Below are 24,244 nucleotides of genomic sequence, written 5' to 3' on the forward strand. Positions count from 1 at the left end.
CTCCTGCAAATCACACTCGCGCTTCTTTTTAGAGCGTAGAGTTCGTCTTATGGGAGGGGCGGTCTAGTGAAAAGTGTCCCAAAAAAGCGACACCACGTTATACCGCCATTTATGACCTCGTGCTTCACGACTGAAGTTGTGTACATTAAACGAAAATGAGCCTGCCTCCGACGCGTTGCACCGTCAGTGACCGTGTATCCACACGAGCGTGTTTTCTGACGGCGCAGCGACTGAAGGAGCGAGAGGGGTAAATGATAAGGCGCTGAGGCTACTCCCTTTTGGAATGCCTACACAGATAGTGTTCCAATGTGCTGTCGGCTCAGATGCTGGGGAACATGGCGATAACGTTCGCGCTGCGGTTGAACGTTGCAGCATTAATTTTATGCGCACGGCGCTTGGTACATAATGGACGAAAGAAAGCGAAAATGTGTGGCTCTTGCTTTTCTCATTGACGATAGTGAATGCTGCCACGAAAAGAAGCGGTTAAAGAAGCTATGGACGAATAAATGGGTGCTGAGGAAAGAGTACGGTCTGCAAAATAGCCTTCTACGGGAGCTACGACACGAGGACCCATTTGTCTACCGCAAGGTTTTGAGAATCGATGCGCCCACTTTTAAATACATTCTGCTCCGTATAGCAAAGCGCAGAAGGAGAGTATAGAGGCCAATATGCGGGACAGTATACTAGCCAGTGATCGCCTTTCCGTAACCCGTCTGCAACAGGTTCGTTCGAATTATGTGCGCTTAAACATGCCTCTAAATGCATGAAACGTTCGTAAGTAAGAATGAGCGGGAAAGGGTGTAGGAGAGAGTACTGTGAAAGCTGTGCGTCGTCGTTTTTTACCGTGACTCCGCAGCAGTCTGACGGTGTTGAATGTGGTGTAAAGCAGAGACGGCTGTGGCGTAAAGGTCGCACCTTTCGAGCACATAAAAACAGCTTCACCGCATAGCAGGTTCTGCGTCAATCATTGCCGTGAATGATAGGGCTCTCACTTCTGATTGGGGGACAGAGTGGAGCGTACATCTTTTTGTGTCAATTGTGTGGGTGTCTGTGGTGGTCCCTCTGCCGCACGTTCCGCTAAAGCAAGAAACCTTGTCCTCTTTCTGCAGAAGGGAGGTCTTGCTCAACGGCCCATCTAATACTTTGCTCTCCCAGACAAACTCATGCACCCTCAACGCATCTCCACCCTTCATCCTCTATCCTCCATCCGTCTTGGTTTTTTTTTTGTTTTTTTTTCGGCGAGCTTGGCTAGCTTTGGTAGCTTCCAATTCCAGCGTTTCATTGGACAGGCCATGTTTTTGTGTCTGCTACTCATTCCCAGTAAAACGTCCATCGCGTATAGCAGTGGCATAGCGAGGGAGCGTTCACACCCACTCAAACAACCCTTATGATCTTTCCTGTTTCTTTTCTTTTTCTCTTTTTTTGGGGGGGTACGTTACCGTCCCATACATACATATAAAATTATGGAACAGAAAGAAATTCACGAATTGGCACTCTTTGCATATCGCGTTATATAGGAAGCTGCCCTAGTGACTAATTATGAAATAATGTCATGACAAAGCGAGACGCCATCACGTAAGTGTTGCATCTTCACCACTATAGCTTTATCCAGGGGTAAAGCACATTACTCTAAAGCGCTGTGGCAGTTCCCAACCTGCGTGGCCGCGATGAATGCGAAACACGTAAGAATAGTGAAACCGCCGAAAACTGACTCCCTTTATTACAACTGATCGTTCTCGTTGGTGCTTGTCAGAACACGATGTATGCACACAGTGGCCTCCCGCGAATGGACTGCATGACGTGATAATGACCCCGGGGTGCTACCATGTAGGCTTGTGTAATGACAGCCCTAAAATATTATACCATTACACGGTTAATTTATGATGCCAGACAACTATGAATATGCGTGACCCCAGAGTGGCCGGCTTGGGGAGAAAATTTTGCCCCCCTTTGTCTTACCCGGCGTGCGATACTGCTCACACATTTCTCGTTTTTAAATCAAACTGCTAGCGTCCTGAGCCGATACCTTTTGGTTTGAAACGCGAATGCTGCCAACTCGTTATTATTAATTAACAGCAACTGATACAACGACTGCGCCGTGAATATGGGGACCCAAAAAGTGTTTTGATGTACACATCTACCGTTGCTTCGACATCCGGGTGTCTCTTTTCCATTTCAAGAGCGATCTTTCCCCACATGGCATGTTTCCTTGGTACATTTCTGTTTTGTTTGTACATTTCTGGTTTCTTTCTGTTTTGCTCATCGGCAAGCTTCCACAAGATCAGGTGTTCCTCTACGTGGTGTATTAGATCAAAAATAATAGAGCTTGTAACATTGGCAACAGAGGGTGGCTTTCTTTTTCGCTCCGTCCTCCTTCTGCGCGTCAGTCGTCAGATTCTGTGCCCCGCGAACAAACTATCCGTGTGGTTCTTTCTGACGGACGGAGCTGCTGAGCGCAGTGATGTTGCACAAGGCTCTTTGATATCTCGCCAAAAATACAATAAAAACGTGCGCGCTTCATAGATTCTGCTGTGCGATAAGCTCCGCCCGCGACCGAATGGTTGGATGATTGTGTGATTATGCTGATACCTCCTTCTCCTCCTTCAGTCGCTGCGCAGTCAGAAAAGGCGCTTGTGTGAATACACGGTGATATCCTATACTTATTATGAGCTCTAAACCACTTTACGTAACGTCCACAAAATATTCACGTCGCGAATGCCAGGATCACAGAAGTAGAATTTCGTTCTAAAAGATTCTGCAAATATTAGTTTACAAGTTTCTAACGGGAGCTACAAAATATGCCAATGGAGTTCTTCGAACCCCAGAATATGATGATGATGATGATTCCTGTTTTATTGGCGCATCGGCAGCTAAGGCCACAAAAATCCCAGAACATAGCATGCAGCGTTACCTCGCCGAAAAGAACCAAAAACAAAACGAAACAAAAATTTATGCACATCGTTTGCATATTCAGAGGACTACACGCGGTCGAGGACCCCGTGACAGATGTGCTGTTGCGAACATCAATTCGAAGAAGCGTATGGAGCATGCATGAGCACCGGAAAACTTCGACTCGGCACCCAGCATAAAAAAAAAAAAAGAAAAGAAACGAGAGAGAGAAAAAAATGAAAGGGGGAGGGGCTAAATCAAAGACAACGTATCATACATAGCCATAACTAGGCGAAGAAAGCTTGGGTTGCATTGTATCGGATTGCACTAGTACTGAAGCGTGGTTAAAGCATCAGCTCGCCTGAGGAGGCTGGACAGCCCTCCACCTGCATGGGATTTCCCACGTATTTTTAAGCATATAGCGGGGAGAGGAATTGGTTCAGTTTACATGTATTGGGTTTTGACTGGTAGATTTCATTGATATTTAGTACTTAATGAAGTTACATTTTCGGTGTGTGCCTTGGAAAATGGTCTGCTTGGTTCAGAGGATGGCCAAACGTTGCATTTCTTATTGTCTCTACTCTCGTGAACACTCACAAGATAAAAATACCTCGCACGGAAGTTATAATATCATTAAACACGAGAGAGATATGTTGAAGATCAATACATGCAAAAATGATTTAGAACACTGTGAGTCACCAGGCAGTCTACCTACCACACGATTTTGTGCCGCTTAAGTGTAAGTGACGCTTACTCGCTAAGGTACCGGTTTCAAGCTAGATGCAGGGTGTACATTGAGCGTGGTCAACAACGGCAAGTAGTTCCAACATCACCACTACCACCACAGTGTGCAATATTGTCACATAGTCGGGGCACCGAACCGACATACTTTACTGATCATAAAGCTATGTTGTTGCACTTTGAATAAAGCAAATGTCAAAACAGTTGTTTATGTCATCCTTTTTCTGGAAGCCGTTTTATTATTGATGCTTTCTTATGTTGCTTGGATGAGTGTGGTTGCGATAAAGTGTGTAATGCGATGCGACAACAGTTTATAGGGGACTAGCTGGCATGTCAAATGTGAACAGGTACGTATTCTTCTAGAGTTATTGGCAACTTAGTGCCCATATTTCACAGGAGAAGGTATAGGTACCAATTGATTACGATATTAGAGATTTTCGAATTAGGGCATCCAAGCGATTTCGGACCCCAAAGAAATAACGTCGTCACCACTGAGCATTCCCAGAGCCCAAACCGCGCTTTTAGGTGCACGTTCTTGTTTTTCGAACATAGCTTGGGATCCCATAGTTGGCTTGTGTCGCTCTCGCTGCCGGCACGAATTCATGTGAGCCTGTCGTCTGCAAACGGACGATCAACAAAAAAGAACAAAAAAACGTTTTGCGATAGGAATTATTTTTACATCTAACAAAGCAATACGTTTGCGAAAGAGAATTTTTTTCGTTTTCGTTTTTCCTTTGGAAGTTAAGCCTTGGCCCTTTTGTAATAGACCTCCCACAGTTTACAAACAAATGACATCAGATTGTACAACAGCGCCACCAACTTGGTATAAGTGGAACTACTATAGCAAAAAATCAATGAGTCACAAGAAAGCCACGTCTAAATATAGCTTTTCCTATTGTAAGGTGTCTATGCAATTCACATATTATGAGTTCTATGGCCTTGCTCTACTCCAGTCTACCGCTAGCCATAGCTTTTCGGTAGCTCTTTCTCAAAATGGCTACCGGGCTCTTCCATGCTGAAAAACCTGAGGAGAGCGCGTTTCTGTCGGAGTACACGTGGTGCTTCACAATAAAGCAAGCACGAACTAAATCGTGGTAACAAACCACATTCCGCACAGGATTACGACATTTACTCTCGAGACGATGCAACCAACCCTTGTGTGGACCATTGTTTTTTGTTTCCGCGGGGAACACCACGGGGGAACGCGAAGCGCATGTGGGTGAAGACACCAAGGCGACTAGAAACATGTCCTCATTCGTGTGTACGATTAATGCAAAGAAGCGATCTTCTTGAAGGAATACGGCTCGAGACGGCGGCGTCCTCCGTCCGCGTTCTTTCGATTTCACTGTGCCTACCAACGTCATGCTTACGTCACGGTGACGTTTCTTCGGTACAGGTCGATTAGCCCTAGCTGTGCCGTGAGCGAAGAACACACGCGAACCGCTCCACGTTATGAAAACCGTATTCTACATTCTAAAATCTGTACCAGGTACGTACCCGTCCAAATAAGTGGTTCATAAAAAACAGGAGGTTCATAGACGGTGCGCCTTCGACAACCGTCTCATTCGTGAGGTTCACGCTGCAGCGTGAAAAGTTTTCGGCGGTACATAGCGGGTTTGTTAAGTCTCCGATGGGTTGAAGCGCCTAACTGCGTTGTGAAACCTCTGTGAACCTCCTCTCGACCACGAAAAAGAAAGAAAAAAGTGTGTACCTCATGAACTTCTCGCCAACGGAAGGATTTTGTTGGCAGTGTTCCAGTAGCCGCTTGCTTGCGTCCGTGTTCACTGATCTTGTTGAGCCAGCGTGGTTTGCATGGCGTCGTTATACGCGTTTCACATTTCCAGACCGCAACGTGCTTATGTTGAAAGGCACCGGTACGTACCTGAACCTTTTGCTACTCTTTATTCATTACACGGTCACCATTCATATTCTTTCTCGCAGGGACCAAAGGAAGCCCCCGCTGATTTCCAGGCTGCAACATGCTTATGAGGAAAGGCGTCGGTATGTACCTGGATCTTTTTCACTCCTTACTCAATACACGGTCACCATTCCTATTATTTGTCATAGGGATCAAGGGAAACGATGCAGCCTCCTTTGGGTGTTTAGGGTTAGGCAGCAACTGTTTGTTACAGTGAAACAATAAATATTGCAGGTTGGATGGCATGTGCCATCAGAAGAGTCTTTCAAAAATGAATGCCGTTAACGTGTGAGCGTGGAACCCTTTTGGATCTGTGGGAGGAGAGTGGCGAGCTAGCTGATGTTACTTGCTTCTCGTTTCCGTATAGAAAAACTCATAAACGTGCACTTCAGCGTTCAGCGAGGTTGAAGACACAGGTAGTTCGTTAGCTCGTTACTTGAGTTTTGTCATGTATGCACGCACGCACTGCTTCATTGCTTGCTCTGAGACTGTGCTTTGAAAAAAAAATGTTTCAAAACTTTCGTTTGCTTCGGCTTTTGTGTGGGCAGAAGCAGGTTTTCATTTTTCGTTCGAAACTCGCAGGCCCCCGTGATTGCTGCTGTGCCAAATGACATACGGCGATAACTTGAGGGCACAAGTGAGTGCAACATTCTACCCCGCTGAATGGTGTTTTTCTTTTTTTTCGTACTACATTTATCTTCAAATCGTGTTCTCCGTTGCAGGGTTGAAGGGACCGACGCGGGAACATAGGTCGGCATTTTCCTAAGAAATTCAACGTCACATCATGGTCGCATTTACGCAAAGCCCATCACATCACATCACCATCATAAACTATGACACCACAAGCCCCTCACTCAATATTAACTTCAGAAGCCATCACATCATAACCCATCATTGAACTTCAACTTCAGAATCCCTCACATCATAGCCCATCATTCAACTTCAACTTCAGAACCCATCACCGATTTGAATTTCATAACCCATCACCGGCTTCAGAGCCCATAACGGGAATTCAACTTCGGAGCACATCGCGGTTTTGAAGTTGAAATACTATGTTCTGATGTCGATGAAGGCCTTCCAAAGAAGAAGAACAAGAGAGAGAGAAGAGAAGAAGAAGAAAGAAAGAAGAAGATTCCAAAGAAGGCCTACGCTGGTGTGCCCGCGGCTGCGTAATTCCGTAACGTAGGCTATAGTATACGCATAGAAGAATGGATGGCGATGCCTATTGGTTGGCCTTGCGGCAGCCTGAAAATTAAATTTCAAACCCTATCACCACCACCACCACCACCACCACCAAATTTCAAACGAACATCGCAAGACGCACGAAAGACCTGCGGCAGCCACAAACGAACGCCATCGCCCCATCGCGGCCACCATCGCAGTGGGTAAACACGTACTGGCCACCATGGCGGCCAGTACGTGTTTACTCCACTGCAATGGGAACTGAAGTATTGCGAAGAGAAGGTGCAAGGAGCAAAGAAAGCGGCAGGTGAACAATGTGATCTCGTGGTACAGTGTTGCAGTTGTGGAAGTTTAGTGGTCAGCCCTCGTTCCCTGCGGCGTTCCGTGTTGTCTAGCGTGTGTGACAAGCCATTGCACAAGTACGATGGAAGAATTCATTATTGCTTGGCTGCAGCCAAGTGTAAATAAACTCAACGGCCGCTCAAGACGCACGAAATAGAAGCCTTAAATTCATTGAGTTTTCTTAATTGCACTTATCGCTTTGTGTCCACCGTTATTACCGCAGGTAGTACAACCACACTTCAGCTGTGTTCCGTACATTTGCTGAGAGAATTTAAGTGTTCTGTTATTCTTGCGTCTTTTGCAGACGCTTGAAAGGATATTGTCGCTTGACGAGCATTTGCAAAAACTTCGATCTATAAAAGATACAACGGTGTCAGGCAGAGGTCTTTTTTACTTTTAAGTCGACAAAAGCAGTGTCAAATAAAAACACATGTACAAATGCGTGACACAAATAACTATTCAAGCATTTCCTTCTGCAGTCATTTTCCTCTTACCTGACGTCTTACATATTTCCCATATGATCCACTTATCCTTCTTCAATCTTCGTAGACATGTTTTTGTTGCTGTGGCATGCGCCTGGAAACTGTCATCCAGGAGGTGGTTTAGGGGGTTCAGACCCCCGAAATCATACCCTTGGTAGTGCATTTGGGGGAGGAAAACGAGGGGGAATCATCATCTCCCATGTAAAGTCCCCATAGAAACTGCACTCCCAAAATATTTTCTGGCTACCATCGTGTCAGCTAACTACTACCTAGTTAGGAAGGAAGTGGTACTCCATGCTTAATGCATAACACCTAAGTGATCACACCCTATGGACTAATTTGTAGACCACTGGATGTGTTAGAAGTTATACTTTTATTTCTACTTCCTTGACACATGTGCCGGCAGAAATTGGCGAGACTCAGAATGCAGTGTGTGCCTTTGATTGGCAAGTCTCGGTCATCAGTCACAGACTCCGTTGGCACTTAATAAGATGCATTTTAATTTGGTTCTGGTGCTTGGAACTGCTGAATAGTTCTTGTTTGTTTTTTTAGAAATAATTGGTGATTATATTGCAAAATAACCTGTTACTCCGTCACATCTTTTGATAGTTTTGGAGTATTATTCTGAAAGCAATATCACACGCTTCCTCCAACACACGTTTTCCCTGTTTAAGCTTGAAAGCTCGTTCATTTTACCAAACATGAATAATTGTACTACTGATACAATAGGGGTGCAATCATTATTCTATTTGATGCATCACATTCCACAATACAATTGTGAACTGTCTTGACTTCATAACCTTCGGCAGAGCCTTTTTAGTGGAGCAATACTGAATACTTTTGCAGATGACAGCATGGGGACTTTTGACGAGAACAAAAATCAAAAATAAATGAACACGCCACCGCGAGAGATATGTGCACCTGAAAGCAGTGAATAACATGGACAGTAACATGAAAAATTATATGAGCTAACCGCAGTACTGCCACAAGCTCGCACAGCTACTGTCCGACAATAATGGATGCCACACGGGCTATAACAGCAAACAAACTTCGGTGCCAACTACTTAAGCGCGAAAACAATTACTTGTGCACTGCCATAAAACATGGGAAAATGAAGGGCGCTGTTCTAAAACTGATCTTGTGTAGGCAGAAGGAAGAAGATAAAGTTTTCTCGTCCTTATAGCTCGAAAACCATGGTAACAAAGTAAGTGGCCACTAAATGTCGCAGTGTTAGAAACTAGCAGAGTAACTAGCATAGCAAAGTAATGGAGAGAGTTTCCTCACAGTCGACATAGGGTTGCTCATATGCACTCACCAGCCTACTGTAAAATTTCTACCAGTGTGCCAGAACAAGGCACTTGGTATGTACAGTCGTGCCTCGTTAATATGGACCCCGTTATTATGGACAACTCAAACTATGGACGAATTTTGTGAGGACCAAACTTTTTCAGTGTATTTTCCTCTTGTTAAAATTGAAACACTCTTTTCGGGCAATGGACGGTTCAACAAGCTACAAACCATATGTACCCCATGTATTTTTGTCTCGTTATTATGCACGGCATCGATATGGAGGGCAAGCCTCTCCCCACATTCTACAGGAGAACTTTTGAAAGTAGGACGTTCCATTGCACAAAAGGAGCCCTGCCGTCTCCTTCGCAGCTGTCCACAAGAACTATAAGAGGAAATGACGATCTCCCTGGACATGAAGGGCCTGGGAAATCATGTATGCCGTCATGACTATTCCGAACACGTCCACGGACGATTGAGCCTCATGCAAGGAGTTGTGCTTTGAGTTAAAGCTCAGCTACGCCGATTTTCGAGTGTTACAGAATGGAATGGTACTCACACGATGTGTTCATAAGGAAACACTGATTATGTGTGCAAAATAGTTATTCCATACTCCTTGCGGTTTTTCGAAAAAGTGAATTTTTAGTTTCACTGACATTCCGTCTTGTGGCCCGCAGACCCTGTGTCGACGACACATTCGTAGTCTGCCCGTGCTCCGGCTTGGCATGACATTTGGCTTGGTTTCTTCCGCCAAGCCAGTGTTTCTTCCGCCAAGCCGGCCGGTTTCTTCTGCCGAGCCGTCTGCTGCGCAGATTGACATTTGGGAAGTGATAAACAGTTCGCTATTTGGGAGCCAGTATATTTCTGGACTTCACTAAACCCACGAGGAACGTGAGTTTCGTTTCCTTCGACAGCGAAGCATTTGCTAGGCCAATACAGACTTCTTGGTGTGTTTCGTGTTCTGTGCTGCGTGCCGAGAATGCGTGAGCGTTTTGCGCCCGTCTGCAAGAACACTTCAGCATGCAGTTCCAATGTTTCAAACCACAACTTTCCGAAAGGCGAAAGAAAAAGCTATTGACTCCAACAATCGCTTACAACTCCGACTGGGAGCCACCTTCGAAAGCAGCGATTTGATATGTTCATTTCGCTCATACGAATATTACGGAAGCAATGCGCAACTTGTTTCACACGAAGCCGAAGATACCTCGTCCGGGATGCTGTGCCAACCTTATCTGCAGCAGGAGATTGCAGAGGCAGGACTAGGCAGCAGATAAAGGTAAGTCGCGTAATGTGATGGCCAGTTCTCACTTGGCGACGCCCGACGCGGCGTCGTGAACGGACGGCGGAAGTAGACGGGCATTTCCGCCGCCCCGTCAAGGCGCATGATTTTCATGTTCCCACTACAGTGGCGTCCGTCATTCCGTCTCGTGGATGATCGTCGTCGACGTGAGCTCGTGAAATTTGGTTTTTCCCGCTCCGCCCTCGTTTAGCCATGGCGCCTGTAGTGGCGCGTTCCTGTCATCTCGAAGCTTGCGCAGGTCACCATCTTCTGCTTTTGACCTTGTTGTTGTTTCTGAAAGCGTCAAGGAAACGAACAGCAAAGAAGAAGCAGAGAAGGCGTTTCTGGGTACGGGAGATATTTCGTTCAAGGGATGTCGAGGGACAATGTGCAACTCTCCTGCCCCCACTGCGTTCACGGGACGAAGGGTACCACAGGAAGTAAGTATACGGTTTGCGTGCAATTACCATAGCCCTCTGGCTTATATTCATATACACGGTAATGTAGTGCATTTGAATCTGCGGAGGACGACCAGTCACCAGGTAGAATGTGTTTTTTCAGCTTTCTTCGGATGTCACCGTCTGTATTCGACACGCTGCTCGGTTTGGTGCAGGACAGCATCAGGAAATGCGACACAAAGTTTCGAAATGCGATTCCACCAAACGAACGGCTTGCAATTACGTTGAGGTGAGTGTATCTATGTACGTAAATGCTTCACGTGCATAGGGTTGTTGGTACTCTTCATGAATCCAAGCCTCGATAGTCGCTTGAACTAGCTATGTTTAGCCTGTGCAACTTCCCCGAAACAGTGCAAAGGACTCGGGTCAGTTTGACATCCTTGCTCTGTGCGAATGTCTCACTGCTGCTGCTGTGTGTTCACTATTGAAGTAGTAGTGTGAACACGAACAGTGTGTTGTCTGCTTTTCTCCTGCGGACAGATCTTTCTGCTGTATTCTCTCTATCGGACACGGACCAAATTGCCCAGTGCATGGTTCCACTATTCCTATGAGCAAAAAGTGCAGTTATGAGCATATTATTTGGAATACCTTCTTACGTGCAATAACCCTCCCAAGGTGATGAGGTCAGCTTCAGCGCTTGGGAGGACAGTGCACTAACTAGCAGCTTTGTTGGAAAAGAAATAGAATTTGGCTGTTGCCTACAGGTCTTTGTGTTGCTGCGATGTGTCTGAAATGAGTGTGAGCAAAGAATGTTAACTTAGTGCGTTGGCCCACTTATGCATACATGCTGTGATGTGCAGGTTCCTAGGAAGTGGTGACTCACTCCAAAGCATCTCCTATGGTTTCCGGATTGGCAGATCAACCGCAACAAACATAGTGGCTGAGACCTGTGCGGCCATATGGAACAATCTAGTAGGGCGCTACCTGCACTTCCCATCTACATCGCAGGAGTGGCAGGAAGTCGCAGAAGGATTTGAAACCAGATGGAATTTGCCACATTGCGTTGGAGCCCTTGACGGCAAGCATGTGGTTATTGAGTGTCCCCCCAACTCAGGTTCAGAATATTACAACTACAAGCACACATTCAGCAAGGTAAGCAGGGGAATGCTCATATATACCTGTAATAAACCACCAATGACATACATAATCCATTGCCATAAATAATAAATAGTGTTGCCCTTACCATCTTTATTAATCATACCATCATATCCAATGAAGAGTACTGTTGTACAGCATGCTATATGCATATAAATATACTGTATGTAAATAAATAAATTAAATATATATATATATATGTTTGTAATTTGATCTTGCACTCCCAGCCGAGGACAGCTATTTCGCTCTTCTTCGAGCTCTTCAGCCTGGCGCAGGGAAGTGGCACGATCTTGGGTCGGCGCTACACAACTACAAATTACAGACATATGCTCAATGTGCAGCTACAGAGCTTCAGCTATTTTTCAATAGTGCTGTTTCGGCTATTTTTCAATTTACGTGGTGTTTTCAAGGTTTATGCATTTTTTTAAAAAGGCTATGAAAGCAGTGTAGATGCTTGTCTTTGCAGATGGGTTATGGGGCCCTGGGACTTTCAGGTGATTAGTTAAAATTCACTAATTAACTTAGCTGTTTTGGCAGATTGTGAGATAGCAGAATCGTAGCCAGTCATGATTCAGAGTCATCCACTTCGAAAAATAATCTGGAAAGAGCACATGCTTTGAAATATCCATCCCCAAATTTTGTTGTGTAAATGAGTCGAAACCAGAACTTCACATGAGAAGAACAATGCACATTCTACGTCTGTTAACGACGTGTTTTGGAGTGATAAAATTGATTGGGGTGGGACACTGAGATGTTGGCAAGATAGATAGCTTCATAGCCCACGTAAGCCACCAATAGATGCACTTTTCTTATGCTCAGTTTTTGTTTCTACTCATTTGCATAGCAAAAGATCTGTCCACTAAGCCCTATAGTGCACTTTCAAAGACTGCATCTGTGCTGCTTTCACAGCCTTTTTAGAAATATTATGTAAAGCTTAAAAAATGAGACATCCTGTATACAGGTACATCTTTAGGCCTTTTATTACATAGAGACAGATACAGTTCTGCAGTAAACTCAGGTGTCATTCATTTCTCCTACAGGTGCTCATGGGAGTATGTGATGCATACTACAGGTTCCTGGTTGTTGACATCGGCAACAGTGGCGCTAACAGTGATGGTGGCATCTTCGCTCGAAGTGTCTTCGGGAATGGGTTGGAAAATGGCCATTTCAACCTGCCAGCACCCTCCGATGTTCCTGGACTTGGTCAGCTGCCATACTACTTCGTTGCAGATGAGGCCTTTCCATTAAAGCCATACCTCATGCGTCCCTTCCCAAGACAAAGATTGTCCACCTGCGAGCACAAAGTTTTTAACTACAGACTAGGTCGTGCACGTGGTGTTATTGAGAACACGTTTGGAATCATGGCTAGCAGGTGGCGAATCTTGAGGCGGCCATTCAAAGCATCATCCAGCAATGTGGACAACTACATCAAAGCTATTGTGTGTCTCCACAACTTTTTGATGCACCACTCTAGCAGCACTTACTGCCCTCATTCATATGTTGACACTGAGGATGGACATGGCAGTGTGGTTGAGGGTGCATGGAGGAGGGAAGAAGGCTATTCCATGCAAGACATCAGTCAGGCTGGCCCACACATGCATCCAAGAAGTGCAGCGGCAGTGAGGGAATCCCTGGCAGGGTACTTAACCACAGTTGCGACAGTGCCCTGGCAAGCAAAAGTTATTCGGGAAGGGAGGTGGCTGTGAGGTGCTGAAATACCTTGCTTCTGCTTGTTTACGCTTAGTATTTCTAGAGCTGACACAGACACATGGACAACTGGAGCAGAGTGACAGCACAACGATCAACCATACTTTTTGCATACATCATTCCTCTTAAATACAAATCGTTATGGAAAGAAGGGTGCTAAGAGGACATTCTACATACTATTCAGAGGGAACGTCTCAGGCCTTCCCGGTTAATGGGGTGGGATAGTTGTGTGACAGTGGCTTCCATTTCACTATTCCTTCAGCAATTTAGCTTTTAAACAGGCCGGGTAATGTAGTACAGCATGACCTCTTAGCACCCTTCTTTCTATGACTCGAGTGTTTAAGCAGAATAGTCTGTGCATAGAGTGTGATTGCGATTGATGTTCTGAGGCTGGAACACATAGCAAGGACAAATACATACAAAACCCTTCACATGACACACTCTTGCATGTCGCTGGGGAGGTGTGTTAGCTTAGCTCAATTTGTAAGAGCCCTGGACCGGTAGTACAGAAAATGTGGGTTCGAGTCCTACAGCTGGCTAATCTTTTCAGTGACTTCCTTCTTTCATCATAGAGTGTGATTGATATTTGATCTCTGTGGCTTTTTCGCAGTCTCCATGTGCCTGTGTCAGCTCCAAAAGCTTCAATAATGAAGAATTTCAGTGCATGAAGCATGACCCATTACAATGTATTTTTAGACATTATAATACAACCAGCATGTGTGGAACAGAAAGGCCGAGTGGTTAATAGAAGCCCTTGAAATTATGCGGAGGAGTAATTGCATTGATTGTCATGGTTGTTTCATTGCTTCAAGTGCTTTTCATATGTCTTCCATGTATAATGGTAGTCAGGTTTCAGGCTGTTAACAACACAACGTCAGCATTGTTTGCATTTGCAATCTGTTCTAGCTGTGCTTACTGTTTTATGTCATACTCTCAGGTCGGAGTGATTCTGTATGAAAAATGTCATTTCTTTTTGTTTGTTCAAGTATATGCCTTAGATGTGAGTTACCTTGCCGTGAATCTTGGTGGTTGTCATAATTATATGTGTAAGTGTGCGTCTATGTTGTGCATCTATGTTGTGCATACTGCCCTTTTTGGTGATACAATGCTGTGACAAATGTCCATTTCACTTTATTTATCTCTAGTGTGGTAAACCACCGATTTAATTACATATACTATGTATATTAACTTATGGATAATTAACTTGGCATATCATCTTGATTGATGCAAAAATTAAAATTTAGCTGTAAATTAGATTAAATTAAATTCACATGAGATCCCTGGCATCAATTTCAACACGAGCCAAGGTTTCTTGAATTGCACTGTACGCCTGTAATTTTGCGTCTTCTGGCAGATTCTTTATGCGTTTTCCGATAAAAAGCCCAAAGAGCATCTCAGGGCTGTCATCTGTGCTGTGGATTGACCTGAGCGATTCTATTGTATCTCTAACAGCCGCCGTGAGTGTAGTATCTTCCTCGGGTAGTCTTCTTTTTCTGATAAAATATTTGCATGCACATTTTGATTTTGCAACATACTATTGATGAAAGCTCTGTACTTATTTTGCTGTGCTTGCCGGTGTTGCACGTTTCTTGGACGTACTTGAATGCTGAAATTGGCACAATGACAAATGGATGAATATTTGTCGAAGCTCATCATGCTAGTCAGCAATGCTTGTTCACCATTGCTTTCATTATAGCATACTTCACGTACTTCAACCGTTCCTAGAAGCTATTTTTGCAGGGAGTTTTGATAACAGACTTCCTGTACTTTATTCTTGCGACAGTTTACTATAATTTCTAGTTTCAGTATTGTCAGCCACTTACTCTTGTCTTGATTTAGCATATGCGTGCTCATACCTACAGTGGAACAGTACTGTTAGTCACCACTAGACTTGTACAAAGGTTAACTTACGATGTTGATGCTTCAGGTTCAGTGCAATCTAGCGTAGCATCATGCTGTACACTGAAAGAAAAGACAACATAATGAAATAAAGTTCTGAAAAGAAGAAAGTATGTGCGTGTGTCACTCACTCTGTGTCTTCTCCGATGTCACTGAGATCACTGAAAGTAGAAAATTGGCCATGGAGATTCCTAAAGTAAAGCAACTTGTGGGACTCACTCTTCCTCTGTTAGGGTGGACTCTCCCTGGCTGAAAATTGGTGACCTAGGCTGAACTTCAGATGGGATGTTGGTCACCACTCTGTGAGTACAGCATATGTAGAATCAAATGCCGTTATAGTTGCATTGAAAGAAGAAGCAAAACAGTGCAATAACAAAGATCTTTCAAGGTGGACTCTTGTCAACATTTTCCAAGTTCGCAAGTTTCCTTACTTATGTTGCTGTGCTTGCAAGCATTTACGGTAAATGTGAGGCGACTGTGACGCCATTGTTTTGAAGTCTGTTTTGCAACTACCTCTGCTGTGCCAATTAAACTTGGTTCACCCTCTCCCTCGAGTACAAATTGGCCATCAGCTGCTGCTCACGTTGAGGAAGGCTGCCTTGTCCCCAAAACGGAGCGCATGGTGTCGAAAAGTGGCCACGTCGGTTTTCTAATGTTGCCGGGCGCACCACTTCGATGTTGTGCCTCGTACTTTTTGTGTAGCCTTTGGAAGCGGTCGCGAATGGTCCTCCATCTTTTCAAAGCTTCGTCTCCTGCAGGAACATTTTATCTCAGCTGCGCGTTCCTGACTACAGCACCTCTGTACATGTTCATACTTCCCGTTACTCACCCGTAATGCCGCAGATGCTTCCTACCGTCTTCCATGTCTCATCCTTTTTATATACGTTCTTGTATTGACTGTGGGTCCTGTCATACAGGAACGGATAGCAGCGCACCGTTTCAACAAAATCTTCGTCAGAGACGGCAAAGTCAGCCATTATAATTTATAAACAACGCAGTTTGTCACCTAGAGGTTCCGTAACGAGGTGGTATACTGAATGAAAAACCGCGCTGAAACAAGCAGACGAAAAATCAGGAGGCGTGGCCTACCTGTGTCACCTCATTGGTCGCCAGTATATCGCTCTCGGCAGCTCTCGCCGACGTCGTGAAAGGAGATCGGCATGGCAATGTTTTTTGGTTCGACGTCTGTCGTCTCCCAACGCCGGAAATGCGCGTCTACTTCCGCCGTCCGTTCACGACGTCGCGTCGGGCGTCGCCAAGTGAGAACTGGCCATTAGACAAGTCAGTCATGCGGTGCAAATGCCATCACATAGAAAAGAAAAATACGCTATCTGACAGTTACTGCTTCATCTTTTAGAGATTAGGCCCCAGCGGGTGCATTCTCAGTACAGATTTGGAATTACCTTATTTGTTAAATGATTTCGCAGGCATTCTGGCACCACCGAAAAGCTTGCACTCCACGTCTCAACTATCACCTTCTGGGTTTCAAGCTGAAGGCTGTCACCAGTGCCAACCAGACGCCCCTTCAAAGTTCATCTGTTTTTGTTGACGGAATTGTGACACCTGGTACTGAGACATTTCATTTTCTGATGAATCAAGTGCATTACATCACTTGTGCTGGACTTCTTTTATTCGTACACCCTTGCTGTTGCTCGCTAGCTTAGAGCAACCATGCATGAGGTGTTCGTGTACTTACTCCAGCGCTTTCAGAGTACATTTCAGCAGTATCATCGTATCATATGCACGGCAGCACATCTTGTGTATTTTGAGTAAGGTATAAATTTAAATGTTGGCTCAGCTGTTGTATTTCGGTCACATATATGGTGTTCTTCTAGAGCCCTCAAGGGTTACATTCAAGCAGTTTCATGTGTGCAACAGCACATACCTTTTCTCAGTTTTGAGTAAAGTAAATCGAAATCTTCCAGTTGATGTGTTTCGGCCATAAATGACGTTTTTCGGGACGTTTCAGGATTACATTCAAACAGGGTCATGTGTGCATGTGTAACAGTACATTCTTTTTCTCAGGTTTACGTAAGGTAAATCTATCCGCTGTTGTGTTCTGGCAATGTAACAGAAGCTTGTGTTGCATTCAAGTGGTATCATGTATACAAAAATTCGTTTTATGCCTTTCTGTAGCTGCTGTACTAATATTGTGAGTACAGAGACATTCCTGCAGAACATATCAGAGCATCTTTTGTGCTATTGTTGATATGATCTGCAGCAGTATATTGATAATGTTAATTGTTCAATGACTTCAGCTAACATTTACATTCTTATTTCCAGGTAAACCTGTCACGCAGATGCCCTACCCCTTGGTATGCTTAGTTCAAGATTGTACCGAAACAATCCACCTGGAGCATTATTTTTCAATTGGCAGTGGCATTACTATCACAACACACCACACACTGCATGCCTAAGGTGCATGTACAATGCATCAAACTTATTCTCAGGTACAGGCGAGCTGGTACGCAATTACAACATGAAACAATTGACACAGAGGTCGTAAAGCAGTGCCGGATTTACAGTGGTGGGGACCCGTGGCAGTGTACATTGTGGGGCTCTTCTGTCTGGTCAGTACTTTTCATGGTGCTTCATAGGGATAAATTATGGTCATAGAGATGCCTGACCTCGGTGAAAATATTCTGTGCGATATATACGTATATGAAAAAGTTCAATGGACAGTAGTTGGTTCGTTTATTACAACGCAGTTTCTAGAAAGAGTACTTCACATTAGCTTTTGCAGTTTACATCTTCTAAGATCTACAATATCTTTAAAGCTATTCAAGACTACATTACGCTGCTAGTGCAAATTGGAACCTTCGTTAACTTCCTTATTGAAAAGTCACTAATGAGCTCTGTAAAATCAAGCTCTTTAAGAACGTCCCTTTGCATAACAGTGACAAGCGATTAAGTGTAACTGTGTAAAGTTTTGCTGGTCTTGTCCACTCTGTCTAAAATATCGTCCCAAAACGGCACATAAATTCCCGTTTCAGGTCAATGACACCGCCAGCTTTAAAGCGCACTTCAGGCATTTCATCTCGATCGCACTTGGAGCGTTTTAAGAAAGACAGTACCCCTTGACGGCTCTCACAGCATCCGTTATACAGGGCCACCGTGTGCTGGTGACTGTTTTCGGTACTTCATGGAACGGGCTGCTTTGCTGAGCAGTCGCCGGACACCGTTGTGGTGAGCTCGCTCATCACCTTGTGTCTATGCATGGATGCTGCAAAGAACTCGTATACTTGCTCGAGGAAATCTAAAAAGGCAACAGCAGCGGGTTAGCACTCGACAGCTAATTTTGCCATCAGATTCAGAGAGTGCTCTGAGCAAGGTACGCACGTAGCCAGAAGATTTTTGTGTCGTGCTCGTGCTTGATGAGGGGGGGGGGATATGTTTATTAAGCTCGTGCTTGATGACTTTTGTACTTTCCACTCATGGACGCAGCATTGTCGTAGGACTGCCCTTTCTTCCTTGATGTTTATGCCCTGTGCGTCGAGCAAACTCATTAAAGCTTTGAACGTGTCCTCAGCATTATGCCCCTGGTTAGGCACGAAGCGTACACGATAGAAATATAACTGCTCTGAGGCCGAAACACACAACAGACGCACACAGCACAAGCCTCAAGGTGCCTAAGAACACGAACAACTGAATTATGGCAGTGAACTGTACAAATATCTTTCAACTGGGGTAGTATTTTATAAGTGCATGAATGCTATTGCTGCATATGTGATTTAGGCGCGAACCCAAAGCCGTATCGTTTGCAGAAGAAGCAGTGACAATTGAAGTGGTGGGGCACCGTTTTGGTGGGGGCCCCGGGGCATGCGCCCCGTCTGCCTCCCCCCCTTAAATCCGGCACTGTCGTAAAGTCATGCCTTTTCCTCCGCGCCTCGGGTTTCATATTGTTATCCTCACATGCAGCTCATTTCGCCTGTGCTGTGCAGCATGAGCAAAAGCACAAATTGTTTTTGGTCACATGACACGGGACATAAATACTATACAGCATTCTACATAATGTAATTTAACAGTTGTTCACGTTTGGATATTCTAACCATGGAATTTACCCTGCATGCACCATACCATGTCCAAACACGAACAACTGCTAGAAAGCAGCATGTACTGTTGCCGTAAAGCATTTATGGCTTGCGTCCTGTGATTTGGAAACAATTGTATCTTTTTCTGCTACAACCGGTAAACTACAGTAAAGTTTTAGAAACACTGTGTCATACCGTAAACCACTATGAAAAATGGCAGTTTGAAAAACTGGAGAAGACTGTTATTAGAGCAGGGGACATGTTCTACGGTGAAATTCTTTACAGTGTGTGCTGTACCGCGTAATGCACTGCAGGCCCACCACAGTATGGTAACGCTCTGAATACTGATTTGCCCAAAAAAGGAACGTGTGCGTTTCTTGTACTAACTTCCCCTTATGCAAAGTCGTAGAAAAATGTTTTCAGCCAATGGGGAAGGAGAGGACATCATTCTGGACTCTCGTTGACCTACAATGTGTTGTGTGTGAAGGTCATTTTGAAGAGTGTAGGTGGTACAAGACTGTTCCCACATTCTTGGCAGTGTTGACTAATAACCATAATAAAGTAGAGAGTACATTTGTTGCTTCATATATTTGTGTCATGGCAAAGTGTGTAGAGATACATCTGTCTCGACATACAGGTGCCAAAGCTGCTTTTTTGTCTAAAATACGACAAATAGTTGTCTGTTCAATACCACTAATATCGTGTGCCGGCCTGGGAACGCGCTCTATCAGTTTTGCAAATTCAACGTAGGCGAAATCGCCATAGTAAGTATGTACTAGGTTTCGAGGCCAATGTTCCATGTTTTGAATTCCAAATACGCATAAGGCACGGCCTCCCAGGCAGCACAATGTACTGAAAGTTGAGTGCAATGGGGGTGAGCGGTATGTGTCTTATCAATGTTATTTAGTTTCACGAGTCTGTTCAAGGCCTCCCACCTACCAGTCCACCCCTATTGCACTCGACTTTCAGTACATTGTGCTGCCTGAGCTTCTTTCAAAAGGGCGTGGCGGTCGTGAGTCATTTTATCAGTTCTCACATAATACTGATATGGTGTTGTTGGCAACATCGAAACAGTTGCATGCTTGTGCTGAAGAACCATTTTAAATGTAGCAACATCAGAATGGTCGCAAGAGATTCCTCTCGAGCATTCCACGGTGAGGTTGCTCGCTTTCACCGACCGTTGCTCTATGAGTTGTTGAATATATATATATTCCCGATGGGGCATACTCAAAGGTGGTGGTGTATCAATAATTAGTGCAGCGGTTAATTAGCTTTCATAATTAATCTTTATGATTTGTGAAAATAGGTGGACCGCGCAATTGCAACCTCGTAGAGCACAACCCTGCGGAGTCCAGTCCGCTAGAATCGAAACCACAGCGCCTTTTCTGTGCTCCAGCAAAAATATGCGGAAAATCACAATTTTCGAGCGTTGTGCGAGTTTTGTGGCCGCTTTCTCCTCTTCCCTTTTACTGTCAACCTTTCTCAACTGACGTCAGGCCCCAAGCAGCACAGAAGACCGGGAAAAGGTTGGGAAGGCAACGGGGCTACTGGTTGTGCAAAGGCCGGTATCGAATGCAGGAACCCGAGTCTATGCCGATAGTATCCTAGTACAAAGAGAAAGGAGAAATGCGAGAGGGAAAAATTGTGAGGTCGTTCCCCGAAAAATCCCTGATAGTCACCCGATTCGTGATTACGTGGCAGATGTAAAAAAAAGCTAAATCGTAGGATTTCACCCCGTTCATTCCCCGACACCATGCCGATTGCATATCACGTGGCCGTGTCTTATACGGAGCAGGCAAGCGCACTTTTAGGACATCCAAGCTTACCATGCAGAGGCTGATGCAATGCAGAACCATGAAGGCACAACGGCAGCTACAAATTCAAACAGCGAGACGCGAGAGCAGAGAGGCGAGAGTGACAGGTGACAGTTGGGAGTTGGACGCGTTGCGGTGAGTTCGTTTTGTCTTCGGTTGCCGTAGCAACGTAACTTCTGTGCAGTATTTGCGTGTCTTTTAGTGCGCTTTCTAAGACAATGCGATGACAGTGGTCCCTGCGCAACACATTGTCGATTTCCCGGTAGAGCTTTCGCAAGAAACGGACGCCAACCGGACTGCACGTGGTGGTGCTTGATGTTCGAAGGTATGAGTGATGACCCTGATGTTTTGCTTACTATTAATTAGACGTTTCATTTTAGAAACTTAGAAGGAACTCAAAGAGAAACAGATTCCGAACGTATCGTGAAGAGGAAGGGGGTATATGACGCGACCTGCATGGAAAACAGGTGTGTCATGTGTTATTTTCTCTTAGAAAATAGAAGATGTGAGGTGGCCAACAAAACGTAAAGCTCCCTGTGGTCCGCGAGTGCATCGCGCAGTCAGGAATATGCTTTGTCTACACACACTTTTAGGCACACTTTACACAGTGAGTGATCAGACTTACGTACTACGTAGTACGTATATATAGAGATGCATTGATTATTTCTTTCTGCTTAGTGTATGCTTTGGGCAGAATAAACAGTATATTTACTTGAGCAGTATGTGCATTTCCACGTTTTATTTTCGATTATGCATTCAGTGGTCCCAGCTGCCAAGTGGCCGGATCCCGGACCACTTGCAGAGGGGACCAATGGATCAATTCCACTAGTTGCGCTTCAGGTGAAACTGGTTCCACTTTCGACTGGTCCCAGTCACTAAATGGTCCCACATTCAAAGTGGGACCTGTCCAATAAACCACTTTGAAGTGGTCTCACTCCAGATTTTTGCCTGGCACACTGCGCACTTTGACTGAACCACCGATTTTATGCTACACAATGATGATTCCTCATTCCCGAACGCTACCATTTGGAAGTTTCACGTGTTTTAAAATGTTGGTTCGCAGATAAAAGTTGTATGTTCTCAAAATGCGGATTAAGTTTGAGTTTTCATGAGATCTAATGCAGATGAATTGGGATGACCGTTCGTGATGCAAACTCGCCGTACATTACCAGGAAAAGGTCCACAAATTCCACAAACTATACCAAACGTTACACATAGACGAGCATCCCGAGAAAAAACTGCTTTTTGAGCAGATGATCAGTTGGATATCATGAACCCAGACATACGATGTACTCTCATTTACCTTACCACCGCAACGTCTTTCAGTTTTACTTTGTGGGACAGCGCTGGCCTCGGTTAAATGATGTGAAGATTAATTGTGAAAGTAAATTAACGGCTGCACTGATACGTCCCACCTTTAAGTAGGCGCCATCAAGAATAGATATGTTAACCGACTTTTCCGAAAGAAAAATAAATTGCGAATTTAAGAAAGTTCATTCCTGTCAGTTGTACGGCCACGTTCAGAATACGCGTTTCACTTACTGCTCTATAATAGAGTGCTTTAAATATAATATTAAATACTTCTAGGAGTATTTAGTATTCTACTCAAATTACTTTCAGTTTTGAGTATTTTGTACTCTATTTTAAATACTTTGTACGCGGAGTATTTAGTATCTTATTTTAAATACTCTTGCGCAGAATTTTGTACATGCCTGTTACGTGACGCACCCTGTATATTTTTTGGTTCCAGTTCAAAGCGACAACACGTTGTGTTTGCGTACCCCGCAGGACAATGTTGGAAAAAAAGAAGGAGGAAAAAACAAGACATCTGAATTATGTCCTTAACGCGCAAACAGTAGATTTCCAATTCTCTGTGGCACAAAAAGTAGCAGTATAGTTAGTACTGTTCAGACTCTTGCGGTATATCATCATGTGCTTCGTAAATGTGAATCCAGAAAAACAAAAGTACACTGTGACATACAAGAACACAATCGGAGGTTGCTAGGGATGTTCCTCAATCACGTCTGAGACTCCATTATTCTTACTATATCTGTTTCTGTATTTGTTTATAATTTTCTGTCTATCTGGTGCTTCCTTTCTGTTTGTTTGTGTTTGGTTTTGGGAATAGAAAGCCTACATCATGGCTAACCTTTTCCTTCCTTCGTTTATCAGCATTAAAGGAGCCGTAAACAGGCCGCCAAACATTCCACAAATAATGGTACCCCAGGAAAGAACATATTCCCCCATGGGAGAGAGTAATTGAATGGCTTGGTGCGGTAATGATGTAAGGAAAAATTTGCACAAGATTAGGCAAAATTGGAGATAAGGACGCCTTTTTTGTTTTTCTTTTTCAAGGTGGAGTTTACGCACCAACTTATACTGCCGCAGTGCACAGTTTTCATTTTTATTTTTTCTCATGCGAAACAGGTCAGCATTTACCGACAGATGGCGGCCACCCTTGAAAGCGATGTAAATTAGTTTACGTCGCTATTTGAGAGCCATTCGATTCAAGTGGAAGAGAATCGGCCCGTACATCTGGTTGAGTGGCAAATGATGGTGGTAGGGTGGTTCTCAACAGCAGTGAAGCAGGCAACTTGAAACCCGTTGTACGCACGTCTACCACCTATGCTGTTCATTCACTTTTATCCTGAACCTGAGTCGCTGCATGTGTAAGCATTCGCAGGTTGTATGTAATGTGAGACCGTCGACATCTGAACGCTGGAGCGTTCGTCGTTTCTGGCTTTGCTCTCGATGCTTATCAAATAGATCGTCTAGCAATGTAGTCTGAGAGAATATGATTGTTTTCTTTTCGTTTTTTTTGGGGGGGGAGGGGGGGGCTCTGAATGGACTCTTACAATATATTTCCATAAGTTAGCACATTACCGAAATCAAAAGTGCACCTGAAAGGGAAATCGAAACATCCAGTTTGAGCGTGTGAGAAGACACCAAAAAAGTAAGGCTTCATCTGTGACTTTTCCTGCCAAAATAAATAGGTTCATGATGAAGAATAGCAGCAAGAAGACAAGGACAGGGTAGAAGTAGACAGGTCGACAGCAGTGTTCCTATTCTTTGTTACTTCTTTGTTCCTATTGGGCAAAATAGATAGGTCACCAGCACCAC

At 44.4% G+C, this 24,244-nt stretch overlaps 2 protein-coding genes and 1 long non-coding RNA gene across 3 annotated transcripts; 2 read left to right on the top strand and 1 right to left on the bottom strand.

Annotated features, from left to right (window-relative positions):
* The first annotated feature begins 5,875 nt into the window (after positions 1-5,875).
* Positions 5,876-6,349, top strand: LOC135374386 (uncharacterized). Its single transcript, XR_010416875.1, has 3 exons — positions 5,876-5,964; positions 6,131-6,185; positions 6,271-6,349. It is a non-coding gene; the product is annotated as an uncharacterized LOC135374386 (long non-coding RNA).
* Positions 6,350-10,691: 4,342 nt separating this feature from the next.
* Positions 10,692-13,379, top strand: LOC135392513 (uncharacterized). The gene is made up of 3 exons (XM_064623221.1): positions 10,692-10,807; positions 11,379-11,670; positions 12,714-13,379. Exons 1-3 carry the CDS (start codon positions 10,692-10,694, stop codon positions 13,377-13,379), a joined length of 1,074 nt encoding a protein of 357 aa, XP_064479291.1.
* Positions 13,380-14,647: 1,268 nt separating this feature from the next.
* Positions 14,648-16,256, bottom strand: LOC135392518 (uncharacterized). Its single transcript, XM_064623228.1, has 6 exons — positions 16,109-16,256; positions 15,863-16,031; positions 15,499-15,579; positions 15,411-15,440; positions 15,292-15,342; positions 14,648-14,873 (listed from the first exon to the last, which is right to left on the bottom strand). Exons 1-6 carry the CDS (start codon positions 16,254-16,256, stop codon positions 14,648-14,650), a joined length of 705 nt encoding a protein of 234 aa, XP_064479298.1.
* Between the last annotated feature and the right edge of the window lie 7,988 nt (positions 16,257-24,244).

This window comes from Ornithodoros turicata, chromosome 1 (genome assembly GCF_037126465.1).
Source record: "Ornithodoros turicata isolate Travis chromosome 1, ASM3712646v1, whole genome shotgun sequence".
NCBI lineage: Eukaryota > Metazoa > Arthropoda > Arachnida > Ixodida > Argasidae > Ornithodoros > Ornithodoros turicata.